Here is a 25,207-nt window from a genome sequence, read left to right on the forward strand (position 1 = left end):
GCTCAACACTGTCTTGTCAGAATTAAGTGTGGGATCACAGAGAAAAATCACCACCCCAACTGAAGCGCCTGGACACACAGACTCCACTCTTCTTTAGGATGGTGTGCCTGAGGAGCAAGCACATGAAGGAAGGACATGATTTTACAAACCAAGTGGTTTGCATTCCAAGGAAGGGGGTGGCTGCCTCTTCCGCATTGGCTGGGTCTGACCTCACAATCAGTTGGGTAGTCTAAAAAGAACTGGCACGTCAGACATGAAGTGGAGTGGGAAAGAGGGGCTGCTCTTGACCACTGAATTCCTGGGTGGGGAGGATTAAAACATTTGCAAATCTTATAAAGTGGGGGAGATAAAAATATCTTAATTCTTTGTCCTAAACACAAGTTTTATAACATTTAATAGGAAATTTTGTATCTTAACTCCTTGTCCTAAATACAAGTTCTATAGTATGTAATAGAAAAGATTCTTATTTGATATTTCTTACAGTTTGAAGAGGCACCAGATGCCATTTGGGCTGAAGCCCAGGCTGCCCATCCAGCACCATGCCCTCAAAGGCCTGCTCTACCATCTCTCAGCCTTGGCCCCCAGCCTTCAAAGCCTGACACCTGCCCCTCCCCACCCCCACCCCCCCAAAGCTCTCCCTTAGACTACTGACTGAACTGACAGTGTCTGGTCTGTTCTCCCTGAAAATTCGCCCCTAGCTTCCTCCAAAGTGCAGACAAGGCAGAGGCAGCTTCTGTGAGCACTTGCTGTAACCACCCCTCACTTGGGTTCTCCCCTTCCCCACCCCAAGGGCAGCCAACACTGGCCTCAGTACCTTGCACACAACACCAGCTGGTTAACCTCAAGGAACTAATACAAGCCAGCTGGAACCTTGAAAAAATCAAACATAGAAGCCTATGGAGTAACTAAAGGCAAGATGTCACTATTCAGCCAACATGGCCATGGTTTCCATCAGCTGAGAATCAGCTTCCAGCCTTAAATTAATAAGAAGAAGTCTGAACCACATTACTATTTTTAGTATTTATGAAAAATCTGCTCAGCTGTCCCCCATCAGAGTAAGAGGCACCAAATGCCCTAATTTGCTCCAGAGCAGCTGCCAGAAAACAGCCTTCCCTGGAATCACAACCTTTGTTCAGGACACACATGTTTTCATTCAGGCTAGTGCCCAGTGTCTGATTTTTTCCTTTGCTGTCTTCATATGAGAATGTCCTCCCTCACGCCATGCTTAACACTGGCACTCGGGGGCTTCCCAGCTCACCAGAACCCAGAGTCCAGAGTGTGTCCTCTAGTGGAGCCTCCTGGAATGGTCTTCTGAGAAATTCAAACTCTGGCTGTTCCCCACCTGCAAGAGCGGTCCAGAATCTGCATTGGCTGCTAGCATATCCAGATGAATCTACAATGGCTCAGAAGATGGTCGAGGCAATGGGTTGGTGCCATAACCAAGTAATTCACAATGTACACCTAATGGAAGTTTATTTATTTTATAACTTAATTGGCAAATACCTACTGGATGCCTGACCTATATATGGGTTGTTTTCAATACTGGGAACACACGCAAGTTCCTGTCCTGTGGAGCCTCCATTTGGACAGGGCAGTTAGATAGATAGATAGATAGATAGATAGATAGATAGATAGATAGATAGATAGATAGATAGATCCAAAAAGAAAAGAAAATAGAGCAAATCTATATTCCACATAGATTACTGCCAAGAGGCCCAGCACAGCCAGACAGAAGTGCTCACCGGGGGAGAGCAGTTTAACACACTCCCAGTGAGGCAAAACGGATCAGGAAGGAGACCAGGGACAGAGGCAGAGAGGGACCAGAGGGGAGAGTGGTCACAAGAAGGGAACAGAAAAGCTGGAGTGACTAAGGGGGATCCGTGTCAGGCACCTCAAGGAGCAGAAAGGCCCAGAGATCACACCCCGATGACTCTAAGGGACACTGCGGCAGGCTTACTGGCAGGCAACACCGGGATCCAGGAAAAGCCATGAGCTGATCCCACCCAGAGGAAATACCTGACATTCCAAACATTCCCTACACCCCTAGACAAATAGCCAATCAGGTTCCTGAACCCTGGAAATCCCCTCACCCCAACCTCTGCTATGATAAAAACCCCACCCTGCCTGGGCTCTGGGCTCTCTGCTCTCACCACTGCATCAGACAGACAGGGAGTCCAAGCTCTGAGCTTGAAATAAAGGCTCTTTGCTTTTACATATGGGATTCAGTCTCTGTGGTGTCTTTTGGGGTCCCTGTGATCTGGGCACAACAATCCCAGATCTCTGAGGTTAGAGGGCCACGCTTCTGTTGTCAGCCTGTATAGAGGACAGGAAGAGGGAAGCTCGCTCTCTCTTTGCCTGCTTCCTGTCACTCTCGCTGGCAAGTCCATTCCCTCACTGGCATTAGAGCCTACTTCTTCAGGATTCCAACATATACTGAAGACCAACTGGGCCATGCAGCCTCATGGACTGAACAACTATTGGGTTCTGGAACCTTCCATTGGTAGACAGCCATTGTTGTACTAGCTGGACCTCAGCCTACAAATCATTCTGATAAATCCCATATTATTTATTATATATTATATATATTTTCATTCTATAAGTTCTGTTCCTCTAGAGACCCTGACTAATACAGAGCACTTAAAAACTACAAGTGAGGCTGGAAGCATTGGCACTTACCTTTAATCCCAGCACTTAGGAGGCAGAGGCAATCAGATCTCTCTGACTTCAAGGCCAGCTTGGTCTACAGAGAATAAGACCTTGTCTGGGAAAAAAAAGTGTATAAATGTTCCCAAGGCGGACAGTGCAAAAGCGCTCCAGCCTGGGATCTGTGGCAACAGAGACCGCATACCGGGGCTGTCAGGTTCCAGGGCTGCGTGCCTCATTATCCATGCACACACAGGTGCTCATAAAGAAGCCATGCACCCATGTGCATACACTCTCTAGCAGGTCTGCTGCTGAGGCCAGACAGGCCCCATTGGGTCTCGCCAGGTCCCACAGTGCCCAGCCACAGACACATAGAAAGGTATGTAACTAGATGCCACCATCTGTACCTTGAAGAATTGTCAGCTTTCCTGATGCACAAAGCCATTCGGAACCCTCCTTATCAAGAATGCTGTAAAGGCTATCTCCTTCACCCAGGGCCAAGCCCCCTCACAGCCAGCCAGTCCTTTACCACCCTCCCCAGGTCTCCTCCCCAACCTCACTACTGTCCAGCAGGTAGCCTGATGCTTTCTTCGATATGGACAGTAGGCACATTTCCCAAACAACCCCTAGCCTTCCCAACCCACTATCACTACCATGAGGTAAAAAAAACATCCTACAAGGTTCATCTCAAGTACCACCTCCTCCACGAAGCCTTCCTGCAAAACGCCTCACTCATTCTCTTCTGAAACCCCCAGAACTGGCAGATCTTCATGCCATCCGCCCCGGTTGCTAGACCAGACCACTTGCCCCACTCAACCTGAGCCCAAGCAGCAGTCTGGCAAGACTCCCTGAACCAGTAGAGTAGCTGGACCTCGGCATACAAACAGCACCTCCTTGGCAAAGGCAAATGAAACTGACTGCCCCAGGACAAGAGTGCCTTCCAAGGGGACATGTTAGCCAGGAAGGGTTCCTGGGGATCACACGGAGGCTCTGACTGTCAGGTATCCGCCTGCCCTGACCGGGGAAACCTTGCTATTCCACAAACCACACATCTGAGCCCGGCCTGCAAGAGCTGCTTTCCCTGGCACGTCACTATGCCAAGCTAATGGCCGGGTCACATGGGACAGGGACACTAGTGAGCCCACAGGGGCTGTCCTTCGCTCCCTGCAGCTCCAGTTAGGCACAGATTTTATCTGTTATTGCACAAGATGCTTTCAACAGTGACAAAAGTAACACCATGGGCAGAGAGAGCAAAGCCCTGAGGATGAGCGTGGAGCGGAGAGGGCCACAGGTCCATGGAGGAACAGCAAGTGTGAGCAGCAGGACGGGCCAGCTAGCCACATGTGAGCCCTTGAGCAAGCAAAAGAAAAACAAGGACTGAGAAAAATCAAAGCCAGCCTGCCACACCTGGCCTACCCTCCCGTTTTTCCTGGGGCACCAACCACTCTGCAGATGTGGTTTTCCCGACACTGCTTCCAGGGGGCAGTTAATGCATGGAACATGGGGCTGCCTCCCCATCCCTATCCCAGCCAGGCCGTTCTGGAGGGTGACAGCGGAGGAGGGGTGGAGGGCAGGACCCAGAAGCCTCCCGGGACTGTGCAGGTCGACAAGGTAGAGTGCGGTCTGGACACTGGAGTAAAAGCACAGGAGACCCAGCTCACCTGGGGCACTGGGGGCTGACACAGCTGGGGGCTGACACACCCGCCTTTGGAAGGATCACCTTTGGCTTAGACACGCCACCCTGGGGAAGACATCGGCCTTGTGGAAACAGTCCTAAGGAGAGAAGATCACCTTCTGCATGTGGACATCTGCCACGGTCTGATTTATAATATGAAAAAGCCAACGGTAAGCGGTGAGCCAGCAGGACAGGGAAGTACACAGTGAACCAAGCCTCAGCTGGTTACAGAGCCGCCTGAGGAAGCCTGCAAAGACTGGAATTACACACGGCATGGGGAGGTGGCCACCGACGGCTTTGCTGACCCATTGCCTGCTTGTGCTCTGAGCTGAACTAAAGCTCAGTTTCAGATCTGGACGCATCAAGAAGACTCAAGAGGCCCTGAACACAAATCTAACCCCCAATCTAACCACAAATCTTGCCCAAATCTTTAAAATGCTATGTGTCAGGGAAATACTAAAAAATAGCAGGAATTAGCCATGCTGATACCATGTGGTGTAAAAACAAACCTTTTTCTATTTTCTTATCCTTCTCAGCTATTTTATAAATGAATCTTACTTTCCAATCGGAAGAGAAGAGAAGGGTGTAACTCAAGTGGGAGAGTACTTGCCTAGTACACGTGAGGACCTCGCTAGGCCAGCACAAGGAAAAAACACACGTGTTTTTCAGTTCTCTAGGTACGCAGGGTAACCTTTACGCTACAAACAAACAGGTTGGCGGATAGTTCACAGAGACTTAGCTGGCAACTCTGGAACTCCGATCACCAAGTCCGAGCACATGGCTCTGGGAGCACAGGCTAACCCCACCTCCCAGGCCCCGCACACCCCTTCTCACTTTCCCCAGAAATAAACTAAACAACCACAATAGCAGGAACACAGCAGTCACACAGGAACAAAGCCATCAGCCAGGGCACAGCACTCAGGTCTATGATGAACACAGAAACACAAAGAAGAGCAATAAAGAACCAACCTAGGACAGCGTTCACGATGTCTGAAAACAAAGCATCCCTTCAAACATCACAGGGACTCCAGACAACCTGCTCAGCTGGCCCAGACCGTGGCAACATGGCCACGTTTCTTGCAGCGGCCGACTCTTGGCAGAACACGGCCCAGACACCGCAGGAGTGGAGTCTCAGCACTGCTCGCTGGCTTTCTGACCACAGAGACTTAGTCACACCTAGGGACTCTTCCTACAAGGAGATCTTGGGCATATGCAAGAAGAAATCTCTGGAAGCGCGTTAACATTTGGCTAAAAAAATTTGGGCTCAAAGAGCTCCTTCCACTTGCTGTAGGTGCCTGAAGGTCCTGAGCTGCCATGGAGAGCTCAGATGGCCTACGCCCCACACCAGGTTTCTACAAAGCCCCCACCACAGCTTTCTGCAGTAGACATGACCCTCAGCAGGGCTGGAGGTGGGACTTAGCACTCCTCTCTGCCTGTCTCCTTTGAAAAGCCAGGGGAAAGGACACTAGCAGCATCCTCTGGGGTTCACTGCCCGCCTGCCTTCCCACGTAGCTGGGGAGCTGGGGTAACAGGCACCTTCCCTTCCCTGAAAACCAAAGGAGCTGCATTTTCCCCCACACTGGGTACCCCAAAACACAAAATGACCTAGAGCCTAGGGACTGCTGGTGGACAGAGGGAGGGGACTCAGCAGGGACAGCATGCTTCCTCCCAACCTGACATCCTGTCACAGCCAGTCACAGCTGCAGGACGACACACTGGCCAGGCACTTCCGGCCCATCGAGGTGCCTGATGCACACTTGCCCAGCCACAGAACCCTGTGATCAGACACTTACTCCAAAGTCTAACGCACGCACGGCGGACGGTGGTCTAGTGACGGACAGCTTCTCAGAGTGGACCAGGGTCACGGTCAAGAGAGGTGGGATGGGGAGAGAATGACCCACAGTGGAGCATCCCTACAGGCCCGGCGTCTGCAGAAGGCATGCTGAAGCAGCGCCCTGACTGGTTCAGGCCCCCATTTCACAGGTGGGGAAACAGACCTAGCGACACAAAGTGCCTTAGCCAAAGTCATGTCCACGGCTGGTGGCAGAGCAGCGGCCAGCACCCAATCTTGGACTCTAAGGGAACAGGAACTACACCTGCCCCGGGCATTCACAGAGAGCTCTCCTGTGGGTCACCTGAAGGGACAAAGCTATCTGGAGAGGCAGGACTCTAAATCAGCCAATGGAATGACTTCAAACTCTAGCTCTGCCACTTGAGTGACTGTATGAGCTGTAGGTAGATGACAGCGTCTGGGTTTGTGTGTCAGTCACAGGTCCACTTGAGTGACTGTAGGAGCTGTAGGTAGTCGTCTACCTACAGTGTCTGGGTTTGTGTGTCAGTCACAGGTCCACTTGAGTGACTGTAGGAGCTGTAGTAGACGACAGTGTCTGGTTTATGTGTCAGTCACAGGTCCACTTGAGTGACTGTAGGAGCTGTAGTAGATGACAGTGTCTGGTTTATGTGTCAGTCACAGGTCCATTTGAGTGACTGTAGGAGCTGTAGTAGACGACAGTGTCTGGTTTATGTGTCAGTCACAGGTCCACTTGAGTGACTGTAGGAGCTGTAGGTAGTCGTCTACCTACAGTGTCTGGGTTTGTGTGTCAGTCACAGGTCCACTTGAGTGACTGTAGGAGCTGTAGTAGATGACAGCGTCTGGTTTATGTGTCAGTCACAGGTCCACTTGAGTGACTGTATGAGCTGTAGGTAGACGACAGTGTCTGGTTTATGTGTCAGTCACAGGTCCACTTGAGTGACTGTAGGAGCTGTAGTAGACGACAGTGTCTGGTTTATGTGTCAGTCACAGGTCCACTTGAGTGACTGTAGGAGCTGTAGTAGATGACAGCGTCTGGTTTATGTGTCAGTCACAGGTCCATTTGAGTGACTGTATGAGCTGTAGGTAGATGACAGTGTCTGGTTTATGTGTCAGTCACAGGTCCACTTGAGTGACTGTAGGAGCTGTAGGTAGTCGTCTACCTACAGTGTCTGGGTTTATGTGTCATCCACAGGACTAGGAGATCTAGCAAGTGGACAGAGCTGCACCTGGCTCTAAGGAGGGCCCTGAGCCGCTGCCTTCCTCACAAACAGGGCACCAGCCATACTGAGCCCAGAAGTGCATACAGAGTCTGCCACCCCAGGGCCAGTGCCTGGCAGTCCAGGTTACCTTTGGGCATGATCTGGTGCATGGCGACGGAGAGGAAGAAGATGGAGTCGCTGTAGTAGGTCCCCGAGCCAGCACTGAAGTGCTTCTGCATGGCCTCCACGATGGGGAAGAGCTTGTCTGTCAGCACAGCAACATCATGGAAGATGACCTGTAGCGGGGAGCAGGAGAACCCAAGAGTTAGCCAGTCGTCTCAGTTCTAGACATCAGAACACACCTGAGCCCAGGAGGCAGACACAGGGTGGAGCCAAGATCTCTGAGGAGCTAAGGGGGTGGGGAAGGGCAATGAGGAGGGGGTCCGGGCAGCACAGGGGCTGGCTATGACAGGGACACTGTCGAGGACAGGACAGGGACAGGCTAGGGGAGGGCGGGCGGAGGGCCCAGCTCCCGGGTGTGGATAGTGGCCACACCATCAGGAGACAGGTCAGGAGAGGGCACTGAGACCCTCTCAAACAGCTGACTCTATTTCCCATCCCCACTGCCCAGAGTCTGCCCAGGTTTCCCATGTCATCACACGCCCAGCTTTCAGAGCCTCTGGTCATGCGCCCAGCCCTGCATCGCTGGTTCCCTCCAGGGGTTCTGCTTTTGTCTAGAATTCTAAGATTTCTTACTCCTCTCTAAACTGGATTCCTTCAGTTCAGGTTGACTTCTGTGCTCAGTCTCTTTCAACTTTTAAAACACGACTGAGCTTAGTTTAGCCGGGATGACAGCTCACTCCTAAGAGTTCTAGCACTCAAGAGGCTGAGGCAGAAGGATTACTCTAAGTTCAAGGCTAGCCTGTGCTACAGAACAGGACCCTGTCGCAGACGAGCAAGAAACCCAATTTAGTTCATCACGTCTTTTTGCTCCCTAAAGTCGGATCCGTACAACTTTAAATCCTGCAGCTGTCTGTAAAAGCTTGGTTAAGATTTCTTGACGTTTTCCTTCCGAGGTGATGTTTTCCTTCATTCCTTTTCTGGCCATTCTTTTCTCTGGCCTCTCAGCTAGGCCAGTTCTTGCTATTTCTCAACTCTAATCCCAAATTACATCTCTCTCGCACACCTCTCTGTAGCCTCTGGTGCTGCCCTGTGGCTTCCCTGCATGGTCGATTTCATCACCTCAGAACATCCTCTGTTGCACCTTGGTCATTTTCCAGATACACAGATTTGTATCTGTCTTCTTAGCTTCAAAACCTCCAAAGCTCACTTGCCTCGGGTCCAAATCCCCCAGCAAGGCCTGCAGCTCTTAGCTCCACCCACCCACCCCACCCGGCCTCACGACTGAGCAAAACTGAACCACCACCCTCACCCCACCCATCAGCCGCCCCTTTATGACCTGTGTCCTTATAAACCTCCACTTGCTCTTCCGCCCCCACCCCCACCCCCACCCCCGTATATGGAACTCCCTCTCCCAGTCTTCCTCCCAGCTTTCTCGCCTCCCAGGATGTTCCAGGCTCCTCCTGCACCCCATTTCACATGGGGCTTCACTGCCTATGAGTGTTTCTTGCCCTGTAACAGCTGGCTACATTCAGGCCAGGCCACTGACACACGTTTGCAACCTGAAGGAACCATACTTAGGGCAAGAGCCTCAGTCTCTTCGTGGGTGACACAGGATGGCAACATTTACCCTTGCGGTGACCACTAGGCTTCCTGGGGACAAGCTCCCCACTCAGGGCTGCTAAGATGCTCTCACCCCTCACCCTCCCAGCCTGTCCCAGCCTGTGCCCAGTCCCCTGAATCTCTCCCCACAGATCAGATATCAGTCATGGGGCAGCTTTCCCAGCATACCCTCATTACACCTCCAAGCCATCACTGGGGGCTGGAGTCAGGCAAGATGCTGAAAGAGGGCTCTCAAGAAGCAGACAGCTCCACATTCACCAAAGAGGAAAAGGAGCAGGGGAACAGGTGTGTGTGTGTGTGTGTGTGTGTGTGTGTGTGTGTGTGTGTGTGTGTGTGTGTGTTAGGGGAATATACATGGGATGTGGGCAGGGCCTGCCTCAGCCACAGCCAAGTGCAGAGAGGCAAAGTACTGTCGGCAGCCCACTTACTCCCCCACCAGCCTCATATCACCTGCTTCCAAGGCAACGACTGTATCCCATCGGCATTAATAGATTTATAAGGACACACTGGACTCAGTACATTTGTTCCAAGAGCCGTACTGCTTAGCCCGCTCCAATGAATATTTCAGATAATAAATCTACTTAAAGGAAAATGAATATATTCCATGGATACACTCATACAGCAGGAAGCTAGCCACAGACACCAACTGTGAATCAAAACGCCCAGTCTCCCAGTAGGACGTGGGTCTGCAGACTGTGATCTCCTCAGACAGCATCAAGCCTGGACACCATGGAGCATGCGGTCCAGTGCAGGCCCCAGTGCCCGGCTGAGGGCTGCAAAGCCCCGCCTCAAGAGCTAAGGAAGAACTGCCACAGAGCCTAGGGGATCGGGAGTGTCACGTGCTGCTTACTGAAGGCGGTGGGTCAGCCAGTCAGAACACAGCTTCCGTCAACGCAAGCCCGTGACTCACAGGGATGCAGACGACAAACGCTGGGTCACCACTTGCAACTTTTGTCACTTTATTTACATATACACATCTGAAAATGTCAAACCCTATTAATTACAGAACATTACCCACACTCAGCCTAAAGGCTTCTTCCTCAAGTCCGTCACATGACTCAACAGCAATGCCTGGGGACACTGACCGAGTCACCAGAGTGTACCACTTCTGGTGTGCAGGACGGAGCCCAGTCTGAGCTCCTAAAGAAGCTGCTGGAAGTGCCCCGTGACATGACTTACCACGCTCACAGCAACCAGGCAGGCGGCTTTCTAGTCAGCCGTATCAGACACTGTAACCACTCACTAATTTCCTCTGCTCGGTGATACTTCAAGGATTTGTTCATAACAATATTTCACACCAATAATTACTCAGTCGTCCATCTATCAGGAATAATAACTAAATCTGTGTTAAGTCCCTTTGCCTCCTTTTATCTTTAATGAATTACGTTAAGAGACACAAATCTAAATTCAGTAAAGACAAAGAATTCTTAGACTAAGTGTCCTCCAAGAGCTTGATGTTCAAAATGAAATAGGTATAAAGAAAACACCATGACCGTAAGGGGCTCTAGGAAAACGACTCAGAAAGGATGGTCTTCTGGGGGCAGGGGGTGTCTGGCCTCACTCTACCACGAAAATCACATTCTTATCACTTCCAGCCTTGAAAGCCAGCACAGCCAGCCACAGCTGATCCTGTGCCAGGCAGGAGCAGACACTCTCACTGGCACAGAGAGCCAGAGGAGCCACGCCACAGGTTCTGGAAACATTCCCTGAAGACCTAAAGCATCCCAAGCCCTTAGCTCAAATGAGGAAAACTCATTTATTGAATGACAAACCCACTGGGAGTCAGATACAGCTAGAGCCAAGGAGGTAGGTAATGAGCCGGCCCTGGGCACAGGAAGACGTGGCTTCCAGGAAACCGTGAGGCTGCCAGAAGAGCGGGCAGACAGCAGGGCCAGTCAGCCAGAGGCAGCATGGGAGGAGGTCATCCACAACCTAGGAGAAGAGCAACGATACCACAACCAACCCCGGTGCAGCGACAGCATCCGTCTCCCGCGGCAATGACAAGAATGTCTCCACTGTCCAGAGGGTTCATATCCAGCATGGGAAGGATGCTGCAGCAACATCTAGACTCTGCCATCAACAGAGCTGGCCACCAGTGGGGGACAAGCAAACAACACTGTCCCAGTTTGCTCCTTGTTGCAGTGAGGAACACGTGACCAAAGTGACTTGGGGAGGAAAGGGTTCATTTCATCTCACAGGTCACAGCCCACCATCAAGGGATAGATGCCGGGCAGGAACTCAGGACAGGCGCTTGAAACAGCAGCCACAGACAAAAGCTCCGTTCTGGCTTGCTAGCCATGGGCTGCTCAGCTACATTTCTCACACAGCCCAGACTCCCATGCATATTTCACAGTGGGCCAGGCCCTCCCATCAACTAGCAATCATGACAACGCCCCCGCAGACATGCCCACCAGTCCACAGGATGGAGGAGGTTCCTCAGTGGAGATTCCTTCTTCCCAGGTATGCCTAGGTTTGTGTTAAGTTGATAAAACTAGCCAACACAATCCCACAACATTACCATGTCACAGGCCCCAATCTGGTCTGGAATCTCTCCGGTGATGTGGAGAGAGTTCTTCCAGAGACTCAGAGACTCAAATCACAGTCCTGGAGTCAGTTAATGGCAGGATGCTCTAGGTGCCTGACTACCCTGGCAAAACACTCCACCACCCTAACATGTCCGCAGAATGGGAGTCCTGGCAGACGTCCCCCGGCCTCTGATAAGGCACAAAGCGGTGCTTACTAAGTACAGAGGATGTCACTGCTGCTTTCAGCACAGCTAGAATGCCTTTTCATGCAGGAATCTCCAGATACCGGACCCGAGACACCGCAGGCAGGAACCGCAGCTACCGGCCCTTCAGTGTCCTAGACAGGCTGAAGGAAGTGACAGATCCCATCCTGTACTCTCAGCCTACCCACTGAGCTTCCCTGGGCCAGGCCCAGCCCAGAGCTGCACTGCTCAACAAAGGGGGCTCCCTGGGACCATCAGTTCAGTCAAATCAGTGAGTCTGGGTTCAGTGAGAAACCTTGTCTAAAAGTAAGATGAGCTACTGAGGAGGATACCTGACATCAACCCTAGGCCTCCACACAGGTGTGCATATGCCCATGTCACACACACACACACACACACACACACACACACACACACACACACACACGAGACAGAGAGAGACAGAGACATAGAGAGAGAACCAACCCCACCCCAGGTACATTAAACACTGTCCTAAAGGAGTCTCAATGGATCAGGAAAAGCCACCATGGGACATGGACTCCACAGTGGGAAATAATCTTTCTCCCAGCCGGTCCCTGCTGACAGCCTTCCCTTTCCCAGAAGGCCACGTGGGATGACATGAAGCAGACAGGTAGGTCTTTCCTGGTGACAGGCACTGGACACATTCCCAAAGAGAAGCTGCTTTCCCTTTGACCGTTAACCTTTCCTGAAGAGATGTGAACGCCTACTCACCCCAGACAGGGCACCCACAATAGACCAAAGTAAAGATCCGCCCCAAGCCTAGCTTGCTGAACCAAGGCATTCACTGTGCTTCCTGACATGACAGGGTGAGCAGCTACTTAAAGGAGCGTGGGTGACCCCAAAGCAGCCGCGTCCCCCAGAGCTAGTGCGAAGACTTTCCCACAGCTGCGTAAGTGGAGCCCCCTTTCAGCCAGCCTGCCTTCCACACTATATAGACTAACACTTTCCCAAACCATGAGCAACTGGGGGAAAATTACCTACCGCTGGGAGGGAGAAGCCAGAGCGGCTGGATCTGGGGAAGAGTCCAGTGGCCCACCCCACTCCCTCCTTTTATAAGGCCTGGCTTTGAGGGTCACTTGCAAGTAGTCACAACTGTTTCTGGTGAAGATGGTAAGGACCATTATGTTGGGGGCGGGGAGGGGTGCAGGGGGAGGGGAGGACGGGCGATGGGACGGGGAGGGCAGGTCCTCCATTATCCTCCTGGCCCAGAAACACTCTTCAGGACAAATGGGAGAATAGCACAACAGAGCGACTCCCCCTGAGTGTTGTGGGTAGGGGGAAGGGGGGCCCCAACACAGGCTGATGTCCCCCAATACCCACCACCCAAGGCTAGCCAGTTCCACAAATGCATGACTAATCTTCGAGAGCTTAGTAATCGATTCCAACAAGAGCTGGAGAAAAAATGATTTTCTGAAGAAAAAATAGACCTCATTGATTGGCTTATTTCTACGGGGGAAAGAAAAATGTGCTAACAAACTCCTCCAGTGCCACAGACAGAGCAAGCACCTGCAACCTCAGAGTCTTTGCATTGGCCATCTCCTTTGGATCTTTTCATTTCGGTATCAAAGTATACGATGCTAAGATCTCTTCTTCACCACAAAATGTAGCTAAGAGCCCCCGCCCCAATAACACAGACGCACCACACACATTTTCACATCACATGCACACAATCTGCTCTGGCCAGTGAATCAGCAGCTTCGTTTTCTCCAGAACACCTATCGCCACCTGACATGTCAAATTTTTACTTCCGCCCCTCCCCAGCTCCCGGCCAGGCTAAAGGGACTATGAAGGGGACCCTGTCGGTGTGCTATTCCCTGCTGGGCATGCTCCAGTCAGCAAGGCACATCACGTACGGCGGGGGCTCGGCAAATGCTGAGAATTTGCTGAAATTGTGGGGAAGAATGAGCAAAGGAACGGGCAGAAATCATGAGTCCAGACAGGAGAGACAACTTGACACCCTAAAACACAACAGCGGCCACACAGGACGTGCTCCCAGGAAAACCCAAGAAAATGGCAGCTCTTTTCTAGTCCAGGGATCCTCCTGTCCCTGGAACATACCTAAAGAACAGAAATTTCTAGTTCCCAGGACTATTCTAAACCTTGAGGAACATGGTCCTTTTTTAACCCTTAGCCTACTGGTCAGGATGTTGTCTGGTAAATCTTATATCCTACCTGTGAGCTGCTTCAGGGTAACTGTGCCTGGTTCTTAAAGGTCATTTCTAAAATCTCATCAGAGGTGTTTCCTGGACCAGGGAGCGACAGCTATGTGAGTGACAGATGGAGAGAGCAGGAGATCACTGATCTCTCCGTCTTTACTCTCTAAGAGTCCCCCAAACACCGTCAGTCATGCACAGCCATATGCTGCCCTCACCAATAACTGACTTTGGAAACAAAGGCCCCTGGAATGAGAGAACCAAGGCCTGCCTTTGTTAGCTGTAAATGGAGAAGGTAAAAGTGAATAGATTTTACAAGAAAAGAAATGAAGCACACTGTGACACACACAAACACACATACACACATACACACACACACACACACACACACACACACACACACACACACACACACCCGAACCCCCATGTGACTTTTACCACTTCTGCAAGATTTCCTCCATGAATGTAACTCGGCCTGACAGAGGCGCAGGCGGGTGGAGAGAATCAGAGCCCACTCATCTAATTTCTAAAGGCATTTCAAAGAGCTGTTCTCAGGGCCTGCTTCCCTCCCTCACAGTTCAAGAGTGGGAGCCCTGTCCCGGTCCTCACTGTGTCCACTCAGGACAGCACACCTGTCTGCTCCCTGCACCCATTTCCTCTCGTACCTCTGCACCATTGGCCATTCCCAGGAAGTCCTATGAGATTCCCAACGTTTTAGCAGGTCTTATCCCCACACTCAGAAGCCCCCCCCCCTTTTTTTTTGACAAGGGCAAGGAGAAATATAACCCAAAAAGAGATGGGTCTCGGGGATGATGGGTAACTGAAAGTCAAACCACCACCAGGGAACCGTAAGTCTCCAACAAAGCTGACAGCTCCAACTGCTGCCCTGAAGAGTCTTCAGCTTCAGTGGGCACAGGCTCTCACCAAGGGCCTGGCTAGCTTATAAACCATGTGCACTGATCCCGGAGAGTCAGAATCAGGATCTGGGATGAGGCTGGGGCATTCACTTATATACCACCCCACATAATCCTAGTACAGAGACCCCAGTCACCTTGAGAAGGAAGGTGACAGCAGAGCCTCTCGCTTGGTGCCACACAGACAAATGCAACTCTAGAAATCATGCTGCAGGGAGGCAGCTGTCAAACACTAAAGCGTCCAAAGTCAATGGCCAAGGTGGCAAGGAGGCCCAGAAACCATTGCATGTGAGGAGCGGGTATAGGCTGCTGACCAGTGCCCTCTTAAGGGCTCCATACTCCTGACCCTTCCTACCCTGCTGACCTCCCAGATCATTCCCTGAGCTGCCTGCACACTGGACAGCTCATTCATCTCCTTTTTGTAGAACAGTCATGAAATGAAACCTAACCCTACTTCACGTCTCTCAGGCAACAGTGTGGACAGCTTTAGTCGCTTTAAATCTTCGTTCGCCACAGAATGTAAGCTCCACTAGGTCAGGACACTCTGTCTGTCTACCTCTTCTCTTCACCGAGAAACCAGGCTCCTTGTCAGTTCCTGGACACACAAAGCCCACAGTAAATACTGGCTGTTACGTTGTAGAGAGCAGAAAAATGGGATGCCGTTGCACACCGATCAGGAAAAGCAGCATCCCCTTGAATGAAGGGCTGGCTGCAGTCCCAAGCTTTCCTCTATCATTATAAATCTGCATTCGCCAATGCTGCTGGACTCTGAGCACATCCCTCAGGCTTTGGGAAAGCAGTCCAGTTAGCTGAGCACAGATGCTCTGTGGTTCAGGGAGGAGACCGCAGGTCATGGGGAGCCCTAGATCACTGCCTCTGTCAAGCCAGGTCCCCACCCAGGCCAGCTGGTCTCTGAAGGCTCATTCCTAGCAGCCTGTGGCTAAATGTAACGGCAAGATCAAAGGGGGTGACATGGACACGGTGTCACACCAGCCATTGTTAGAAAAAGGCTTCGGTGGTCGGTTCAGGAAGGGAGCTGGCATGAAGTTACTCTTCAGATATGAGCTTCACCAGGAGAGAGCCTTGTGATCAGAGAAGCCATCATCAGGCCTTAGGATGTGACCAGGGAAGCCATCATCAGGCCTTGAGATGGGAGAATATTTAAAAAAAAAAAAAAAAAGCAGTCCATTCGATCAGAGACAATATGATGGGATCTTAAAGGAAAGGAAGGTTTTCCTTTAAAATCTAAAAGGGAACTTTATTAAGAGGGATGGCAATCACGTGACAGTCGTGTTGGGCAGGATGGCACAGGCAAACCAGGAGAAGAGTCTTCAGAAAAATAATATTTTACTCTAAAAAGGGAAAATATCTGAGTTTTATATTTTTTCAGGGAGGCAAGAAGTTCCACACCATGTATTTACTCTAGGACACTCTATGTGACAAGGATGAGTCAGCAACTGGGTAAGAGCATAAATTTACAAGCTATGGAGACACAAAGCAAGAGGGTTCACAGCTCACACCTTAAAGGGGAGGCCAATGATGTAACACCACCAACTCAACCCTCTGGATTCAGACAGTATGGCAGGTTCACAATGGTGTGTGGGCTTGAGTGCAGCATGGCAGATTTCCACCGCAGTACACAGTGGCGTCTCCAAGCCACACAGTGCATTGCATCGTGACAGATTTAGCTTTTGCTAGTACATAAAAAAAGAGAAAAAAAAAGGTTTCTGGGCTCCATGCTGCTGGATGGAAGCACAGACCCACTGCTTCCCATAGTTGGTGGTGAGCCTGGCTCCCAGAGCTGGCAGTAAATGTAGTTCTGCCATGTTGGGAAGCTGAGGTGGGCGGAGCCAGCAGCCAAAGCTGCCATTTCAGTCCTAGTCATGCTACAGTTTAAAGCAACAGATTCACAATAAGACAGATTCTGATGGAACAAGACTTTAAATGGTTTGCAGTGTGTGTAAAAATGTACGTAGGCTTGGAAGAGAGAAAAAAATGAATATAGACAGTTATATAAAGAAATAGTTTTAAAAAATAAAGTCTTTAAAGAGACAGTAAAGGTAGTATAAAAAATAAGCCACGTAAAGATGGATAATACACAGAGATTCTGGATTGTGTTGTCTTTGGGATTTTTAACTGCAGAAAGACATTTGATTGTAAAAGCTGCTGAGTTAAATCAGTATGTATATTTTAAAGATATCTTGATTTCAAAATCTATGTCTAAGGACATGTTGCTTTGGAAAAGAGGTTCTGCTTTTGTTTCTACAGAAGATGAGAACCTGTGGATTGCTTCCAGACTAATATGGTTTGACTAGCCAAAACACCCTGAAAGGTCTCCGATGACACCATGGCCCAGATGATCTAACATCCAGAACAGTTTCAAGGCAACTGGTTCAGACTACTCCAGTCAAGATTCGACCATAATTCTTAATTTTCTCAGGATCCCCATAAGAATCCAGCGCCCTCTATCAGCAGGAAGTAGCCTAGAAAACTATGTCCACATTCCCAAAAAATGGATTATTGTTTAGGTTTTTGGTTACAAATTGTTATCAGTCATAGTCAATATCATTCTAAAAGAAAGGGGGATATGATATGGAAATATAGGATATAGATATGATAGGATAAAAGAGTGGATTGTTGGACCTACTTTTAAAGAGCTACTTGCTTAAAATGTTTTACAGTGGTATAGATTTTAGTTTATTGATACAAATTTAAAGTTAATTTTGTTATACTGTATGTATATTTTTACTCTTGTTTAAGGTATTATGTTTGTACTGCTCATTTGAAATTGTAATGAATAATTAAGAAATACAGATTAAGCCGGGCGGTGGTGGCGCACGCCTTTAATCCCAGCACTCGGGAGGCAGAGGCAGGCGGATCTCTGTGAGTTCGAGGCCAGCCTGAGCTACCAAGTGAGTTCCAGGAAAGGCGCAAAGCTACACAGAGAAACCCTGTCTCGAAAAACCAAAAAAAAAAAAAAAAAAAAAAAAATACAGATTAATAATTAGTCTTCTATGATAGTCAAACTTATAGTCATATTAAGTTTTCTAGGTATACATAGATATAATTCAATTAGGTGGGTAATCTTCAAACACTTCAAAGACCTACAGAATATGCCATTTAAAACATTTTAAGAACTTTGACTTTCTGGACATTGAGACATGTCTGCTCCTGGCAGTACCAATCTACTTCAGAGAAGATAATAGGCATTGAAGAAACTCATTATAGAGTTTGCTTTTTTTTTTGTGGCAAAAGTTAGCCACTGGGCAAAAAAGTGTCCCTGAGATGACTGCTTGATGATATGTTGTATAAACTAGACATGTAGGACCCATAGGAAGGTGACCACTGAACTTTGCAAGGCAAAATGGTCCGTCAGGTTCCTGCTTAGCAGAGGAAACTGCCAGACATTCTATAGGACACAGAGAGAAGCAACTGAGAGACTCTAGGCCTGTAGGCTGAAGAATGGATGCCCCAACACTGCAGAAGAGCTTTGGGTGACTGTCCAGGCAGTCAGTTGTCTCTGTCATTCTAGATTTTTTTTTTTTTTTTTTTTTTTTTTGGTTTTTCGAGACAGGGTTTCTCTGTGTAGCTTTGCGCCTTTCCTGGAACTCACTTGGCAGCCCAGGCTGGCCTCGAACTCACAGAGATCCGCCTGGCTCTGCCTCCCGAGTGCTGGGATTAAAGGCGTGCGCCACCACCACCCGGCTCATTCTAGATTTTTGGAAGTTGCTTACAATACTCTTCCTGTTTACTTAGGTAATATTATATCCTTCTGAGGTCTTTGATGTAGTTGAAGACTAGATAGTTATAATTTTCCTTGGTTATGATAAAAGATAAATTAGATATGAAACTTTAGACTTACAAATATAGGACAGAGTATTTTCTTTAATTTTACAAAATACAAATAGACTAGATATTGTAACTGTAATTCTTGGTTGATAACTGTTCTATTATATGTAATTTAACCTTCCTTTTAAATAGAAAGAAAAGGGGAAATGATGGGTGACATCACTCTGTATGCTGTGAATGTGTTGCTCTGATTGGTTGATAAATAAAATGCTAATTGGCCAGTAGCCAGGCAGGAAATACAGGTGGGATAAGCAGACAAGGAGAATTCTGGGAAGAGGAAAGCTGAGTCAGAAGACACCAGTCTGCTGTCCAGGGAGCAGCATGTAATGGCACAAGGTAAAGCCACGGAACATGTGGCAACATATAGATTAACAGAAACGGGCTGAGTTTAAGCGTAAGGGTTAGTCAATGGTAAGCCTGAGCTAATGGCCGAGCAGTTAAAATTAATATAAGCCTGTGTGTGTCTATTTGGGACCAAGTAGCTTCGAGTCGTAGGTGGGAGAGATTTGTCCCAACCACAGGGCCCAGGCGGGACACAAGAAAACTTCCAGCTACACTTCCACATCAATTTAATCAAGAAAATGCCTCCACCGACTTGCCTACAGACCAATCAGATAGGCATTATCTCTACTGAAATTCCCTTTTCCCAAATAACTCTAACTTGTGTCAAGTTGACAAAAAAAACTGACCAGCACACATAATAAGTATATATCATGTATACATATATGTGAGATGGAAATGAAAGTGAAAATCAATTCTACAAAGTGCCCCACTTTTCACCTGGAACGGGATACCCTCAAGGAGAGGCTGGAAGACACAGGGCGAGATTTACCTATAGCTGTGTTTTACTTCTGAATGGCAGGACATGTCAGCATCTGGAAACATGTTTGAGAGCATCATTTCCCCTACGCCAAAGCTGAACTCTGCCTGGCTGGGGCTTCTATCCTCAGTGATGGGTCAATGACCAAACTGTGAGCTGTGAATGCCTATATGTATTGGGCCTATGGGAGACGTCCTCATTTAAAGCCTAATATATCTTGATATCCTGTCTCAAAAAGTCAGAAACTCACAGAACAGCTTATAAAATAAAGGTGACAACATACTCCATGAACAATAAGCATGAAACAAGACAACATGATCAGAAACACCAAGGCCTACACCATAGCATACAGGTCCCAGAAGTGAAACAAGCAGATTAAAGTCCCCCGCCACATCAAAATTACACCAGCAAGGGACAGGGCTGAGGGGCACATGGGAGAATGAAGATGGTCTATGAGAACAGGCCTTTCAGCTTCATACCCTCTGTGGGGCAGGTCAAGAAGGCTCTCCAGGGTCCACTGCCCTCTCTCTGCACCTTCTCATGGATTCTCACAACCCTCTCTCACCCTGGGGTCTGAGGCCAAGCCCTCAGAGTAGAACATTCTCATGGGCCAGTGAGCTGTTCTCTCATAGTTCCGGGCTCTAACAAATCCCTCAGGAGTTTCATAAATCAAGTCCAGATGCTGCACGTGTCACACAAGAGGACTAGATGCCAACAGCTGTAGAAACCAGGAGGTTAACATCAACTTCCGATTCCCTTCCCAACGCTCAAGGCAGAGCTTCCAACTTCGACAAAAGAAACCATTTTGTTTTGCATTTGTTCTTAGATGTCTTCCAGCTCTGAGAGAGCCCTGAGAGAGAATGACTTCCACTGCTGGTACTTCTGGTCAAAGTCAAGATTCTCTGTGAGCCTGGATGATGAAAGAGTAAACAGAACCAACCTACAAATACCTTTAGGTCCTTGGCAATGACTGCTCACCAAACTTAACTCACCTTTTGGCTATCCTGTTGTACATTTTGTTTGCGATCTAACAAATAAAGCTTGCCTGAAGATCAGAAGGTGGAGCTAGCCACCATAGAGTTAACCATAGAGACCAGGCAGTGGTGACACACATCTTTAATCCCAGTACTTGGGAGGAAGAAGCAGGAAGATCAGGAGTTCAAGGTCACCTTGAGCTACATGAGATTGATCAGTCTAAAAGAGAAACAGAGCCAGGAGGTAGTGGTGCAGCCTTTACTCCCACACTAGGGAGGTGGAGACAGGATCTCAGCACCCCACTCAGTCTGAGGATCTGTAGAGGTAAGAAGTTTCTAGTGGCTGCTGCTCTGCTTCTCTGATCTTTCAGCTTGCACCCTCGATATCTGACTCCAGGTTTTTATTTAGTAAGACTAATTAGGTTCAAGCTTCACTATTCATACTTTGCTGAGGCCCAAAGGTCCCAGCCAGGCTGAGTTTTCATTTGTGACAGGTGGAGGAAGACAGTATTCTCCAGGACGTCCCAGAGTCCAAAGACAAGCTCTACCCAGGAAGCACCATCAGAGATGGGCCACAGGGTAGACAGCAGCCAGGCTGTACAGTGTGTTACCCAGAGGACTCCCCATGAGCTCTCAACAAGCACTCCCACCAGCATGCCCTAGTAGATGATGGGGACCCAGGACTCTGGCCATGGCACACACGGCAGCAGTGACCAGCCCCACCAATGACTAGGGAGCAAAGCCCCACTGCACACTGCCATCTGTTAGGTATACCTTACAACAAGGAACATCACCTCAAAGAACTTCTCCGGTGCTCTGGAGCCATATCACACAGCCTCAAGCTTGTTCCTCTTCCACCTACAAACCTGGGGACCACAGGGTGTGACACTACTCAGATGGCCCCTGGGCTCAGGCACTATATAATTCTTTTTTTTTTTTTTTGTTTTTTGTTTTTTGTTTTTTGAGACAGGGTTTCTCTGTGTAGCTTTGCGCCTTTCCTGGAACTCACTTGGTAGCCCAGGCTGGCCTCGAACTCACAGAGATCCGCCTGCCTCTGCCTCCCGAGTGTTGGGATTAAAGGCATGCGCCACCACCGCCCGGCTTACTGTATAATTCTTATTCAACAGGGACACCAATTGACGTCTAAAGGACGTGGCATGGGGCTTCTATGCACATGACAGCAGACTGGGATCCATGCAGGCAAACCACACAGCCAGGCTTAGGTCTGAGACCTCCTATAAGATCTCAACCAATGAGGAAAAGCAACGAGCAATGTGAAGAGCAAAGCCATGTGGTGGCATATGCCAGGGACGAGCACAGCTACCCCAGAACAGGACACAAACCGGAGAGACCTCTCAGGAGACAGGACAGCCTTACCGATGGGCCCCGGCAAACACCTACTGAGTGCTGGGCATGGACAGGTCCTTTTCACACATTTGTTTACTCAATCAATGTGTCCCTTGTGTAGCCAAGGAAGCCATTCCTAGAAGGAGAATAACTATTTATTGCCTCCTGGAGGGATGAGGGACAGTCAGAAGCTGAGCCAAGCCCACCTGTGCCAACACCAGAGTCCTCAGCAAGTACATACCACTCCTACAGGAGTCCACCACATAGGAGGGAGAGAGAAACCAACGTGATTCCTACCCCCAGGTCTCCCCACCTCTGCCTCTCACTAGTGTGGCAGAAAGACAGAGCAGGGGCAGCAGCAGCATCATCAGAACAACCCCTAGAGGAACAGACATGCAGGAGAGCGGGCGGTGTGGACGCTCCAGGCAGGGGTCTGAACTGGAGAGCAGAGCAGCGGCCCTGCTTCCATTTCTGCTGCTGTGATGAAACACCACGACAAAAAACAACTTGGGAGAGAAAGGGTTTGTTTTTGCTACAATTCCAGGTTATGCTCCATCACACGGGGAAATCGAAGTGACAGGAACTTCAAATCACATCACCAGCATGGTCAGGAGCAGGGAGAACGGAGGCGCTGCTGGGGCAGTGCAAATAGGAAACCCTGCCGTTCCCGTCCCGTTCCTGTCCAGCATCCGGGGCTCGGGCCCCTCCCCTCCAGCTCCGCCACCAGCGCACAGTGCCCAGGCTCAGACGGTGCCACTCCAGGCTCTCCTTAGCAGATGTCCCACAGTACCGGAACAGCCTTATCCTGGTGGCTCCATGACAGCTAATGCTTCATCTTCCCAGCTTCACAAAGCGGCCTCTGAGGGCCGCCCCTCAGGCACACCAAACCTGCCGCATGGTTCCTAGTCTTCCCTGCTCTCCACAACCCCCTCAACCTTGTGTCTTTCAGTTCCTCAAAACCAGTACCATGTGAATGACGCTTAGGACATTGCCAAGTTCTGCTACCAGCTGGAGAGGTGATTGGCCTCCATGGCCACAGCTGTATGCTGCCGTGGTGACCTGGAGTGTGACTCTTCTATCTACAGCAGTGTGGGGAGCTTCCGCCAAGGGTGCTGAGCCCTCCATGATGGCAGCTGCTTCATGAGAGCCAGCCTAAACACCATCCTGCCAAACCAGTCAGTCCATTATCTTCAAACTTAACTTCCCTCAGAGTCCCAGGACATTAGCAAAATGAAGCTGGGTTCCTGGCCGAAATAAACAAATGGCCCCTGTCCCTGTTCCCAACAGAGTCCCTGCTCCTCTCGGAAGCCTCGGGAGCTGGACCGCCACTGTCCCTGTCTCTCAGCAGTCTTCAGTGCCCACCAGAATGGCTCATTAAGCCCTGCTTCCCACTTCCAGCGGCTTTCCTAGCCCAATGTACCAAATGTCTTCGTATCCCCAACACACACACACACACACACACACACACACACACACACACACACACACACACACAGTTCAAGGTTTACCACCACATGGCCGGGTTCATTACACCTCAGTACCAGTTTATGTAGCAGTTTGTTTCTGCTGCTTGGATAAAATGCCCTGACTCCAACTCGGAGGAGAAAGGTGTTTGCTTTAGCTCACAGTTCCAGGTCACAGTCCTTTGTAGCAGAGAAGTCACGGTGACAGGAATGTCACACAGCTAGTCACATCTCATCTAGTCAAGAGCAGAGAGATAAACACATCCATGCTTACCACTCAGGGTTTTTTTAAGCTATCTTTAAAATCTGTACATGTATTTCTGTGTGTGTGAATGCTGTGCATGCAAGTGCTCATGGAGGCCAGAAGAGGGTATCAGAGCTAGAATTACAGGTGATCCTGATGTGGGTGCTGGGAACTGAACCCTGGTCCTCTGGAAGAGCAACAAGTGCTCTAAACTGCAAAGCCATCTCTACAGCCCTCCTTCTCCATTTTAATACAGCCCAGGACCCAAACCCAGGCACCAGTGCCACCCAGAGTGGGTTGGTGCTTCCCATCAGTTAATGTAATCAAGACAATCCCCCAGAGCCCACACCCAGCAGCCAAGCCAATCTAGGCAATCCCTCCCTGCAACTCCCTTCCCAGGCAGTTCTAGATTGTGTTGACAGTAAAGCTAACCACCACACCATCAGAGAAGGAAACATCTAGAAGAGCTTCTGGGTGTCACGGATCAGATCAACAGGCATGCCTGGGCTGCAGCTGCCATGCAGGACCAGGCAGGAGGTGGCAGTGGGTTCCAACTCCACATAGCTGTCCCACCCCAGGCTCAGGTCCCACAGAGGCCAGAGTGGGAAGTGGACAGCGGCACCCTTCAGAAGGGCCGAACCTGTATCTGAGGCAGCCCCTCAAGTGCAGTCCACAGGCTGCCACTCTAGGGGCACAGGTCACAGCTTTCAATGCACACAAACACAAGTGACTGCAGAACGGCCACAGGTGAGTGAGACTAAACAAACGCATCGCACCAGGGACAGAAGCTGAAGATGGAGAGCTAAATACCACCCAGAGCTGGCTCAGGAGCAAACCAAGAAGGTGGGCAGGGAGACAGGGAGTCCATGGAGTTCCAGACCCCCTTGCCCAGCTATGTGATGGTTGGGGTTTGAATGACAATGGACCCCACAGGCTCATGTCTGAATGTTTGGTCCCCAGCTGGTGGAACTATTTGGGAAGGATGGGGGGGGGCAGCCTTGTTGGAGGTGTGTCAGTGGGAACATGCTTTGAGGTTTCAAAAGACCCATGTGACTCCCCAAGCGCTCTCTTGCGCTCCCTCTCCCCTCCACTTATTTGCTGATCCAGACGGGTGCTCTCGGCTGTCCCTGCAGTCATGCCTTTGCCCTGCCGCCGTCATGGACTCTGACCCTCTGAGACAGTAAACGCTTTCTTCTCTAAGTTAACCTGGTCATGGCGTTTTTATCACAGCAATAGAAAAGTGACCTCACACAAGCCACTTGGCCTTTCCTGAGTCCAATTTCCTTCCTCACAGGTAACGTGAAGGTACTAGACTTCCTCCATCCCAGACCTCCTGTGACCTGCTGTCAAGTAAATGCAGGAGGCAGCACCCCAAACAGCACAGGCATACAGGACATACTGCAAAGGGGCTCCACTGGCTCTACAGGCTGGAGCAGGAATGAGGGCTGTCCAGTCCTGGCTCTGGGAACTCAAAAATTACCTGGTAACGCTTGACTCGCTAGTGAGGGGACAACGTCTCATGTATAAGCCTCTGAGCAATACGAAAGGGCACCCCAGTCACCATTCTACTGGAGCCTCACATCTCACAGAGCATCCCCTGCTTCAGAAGGATAAGGAGGAA

The 25,207-nt window shown here is 49.8% G+C and overlaps 1 protein-coding gene across 1 annotated transcript in view; it reads right to left on the reverse strand.

Annotated features, from left to right (window-relative positions):
• Window positions 1-25,207, reverse strand: part of Xxylt1 (xyloside xylosyltransferase 1) — a 148,296-nt gene that overhangs the window by 105,911 nt on the left and 17,178 nt on the right. The window contains exon 2 of the mRNA XM_052740536.1: window positions 7,479-7,626. Within this exon, the coding sequence (XP_052596496.1) occupies window positions 7,479-7,626 (148 nt within the window). The remainder of the gene's footprint in view (window positions 1-7,478; window positions 7,627-25,207) is intronic.

Source organism: Peromyscus californicus, unplaced genomic scaffold, assembly GCF_007827085.1.
Source record: "Peromyscus californicus insignis strain IS unplaced genomic scaffold, ASM782708v3 Scaffold_16__1_contigs__length_79575227, whole genome shotgun sequence".
Taxonomy (NCBI): Eukaryota; Metazoa; Chordata; class Mammalia; order Rodentia; family Cricetidae; genus Peromyscus; species Peromyscus californicus.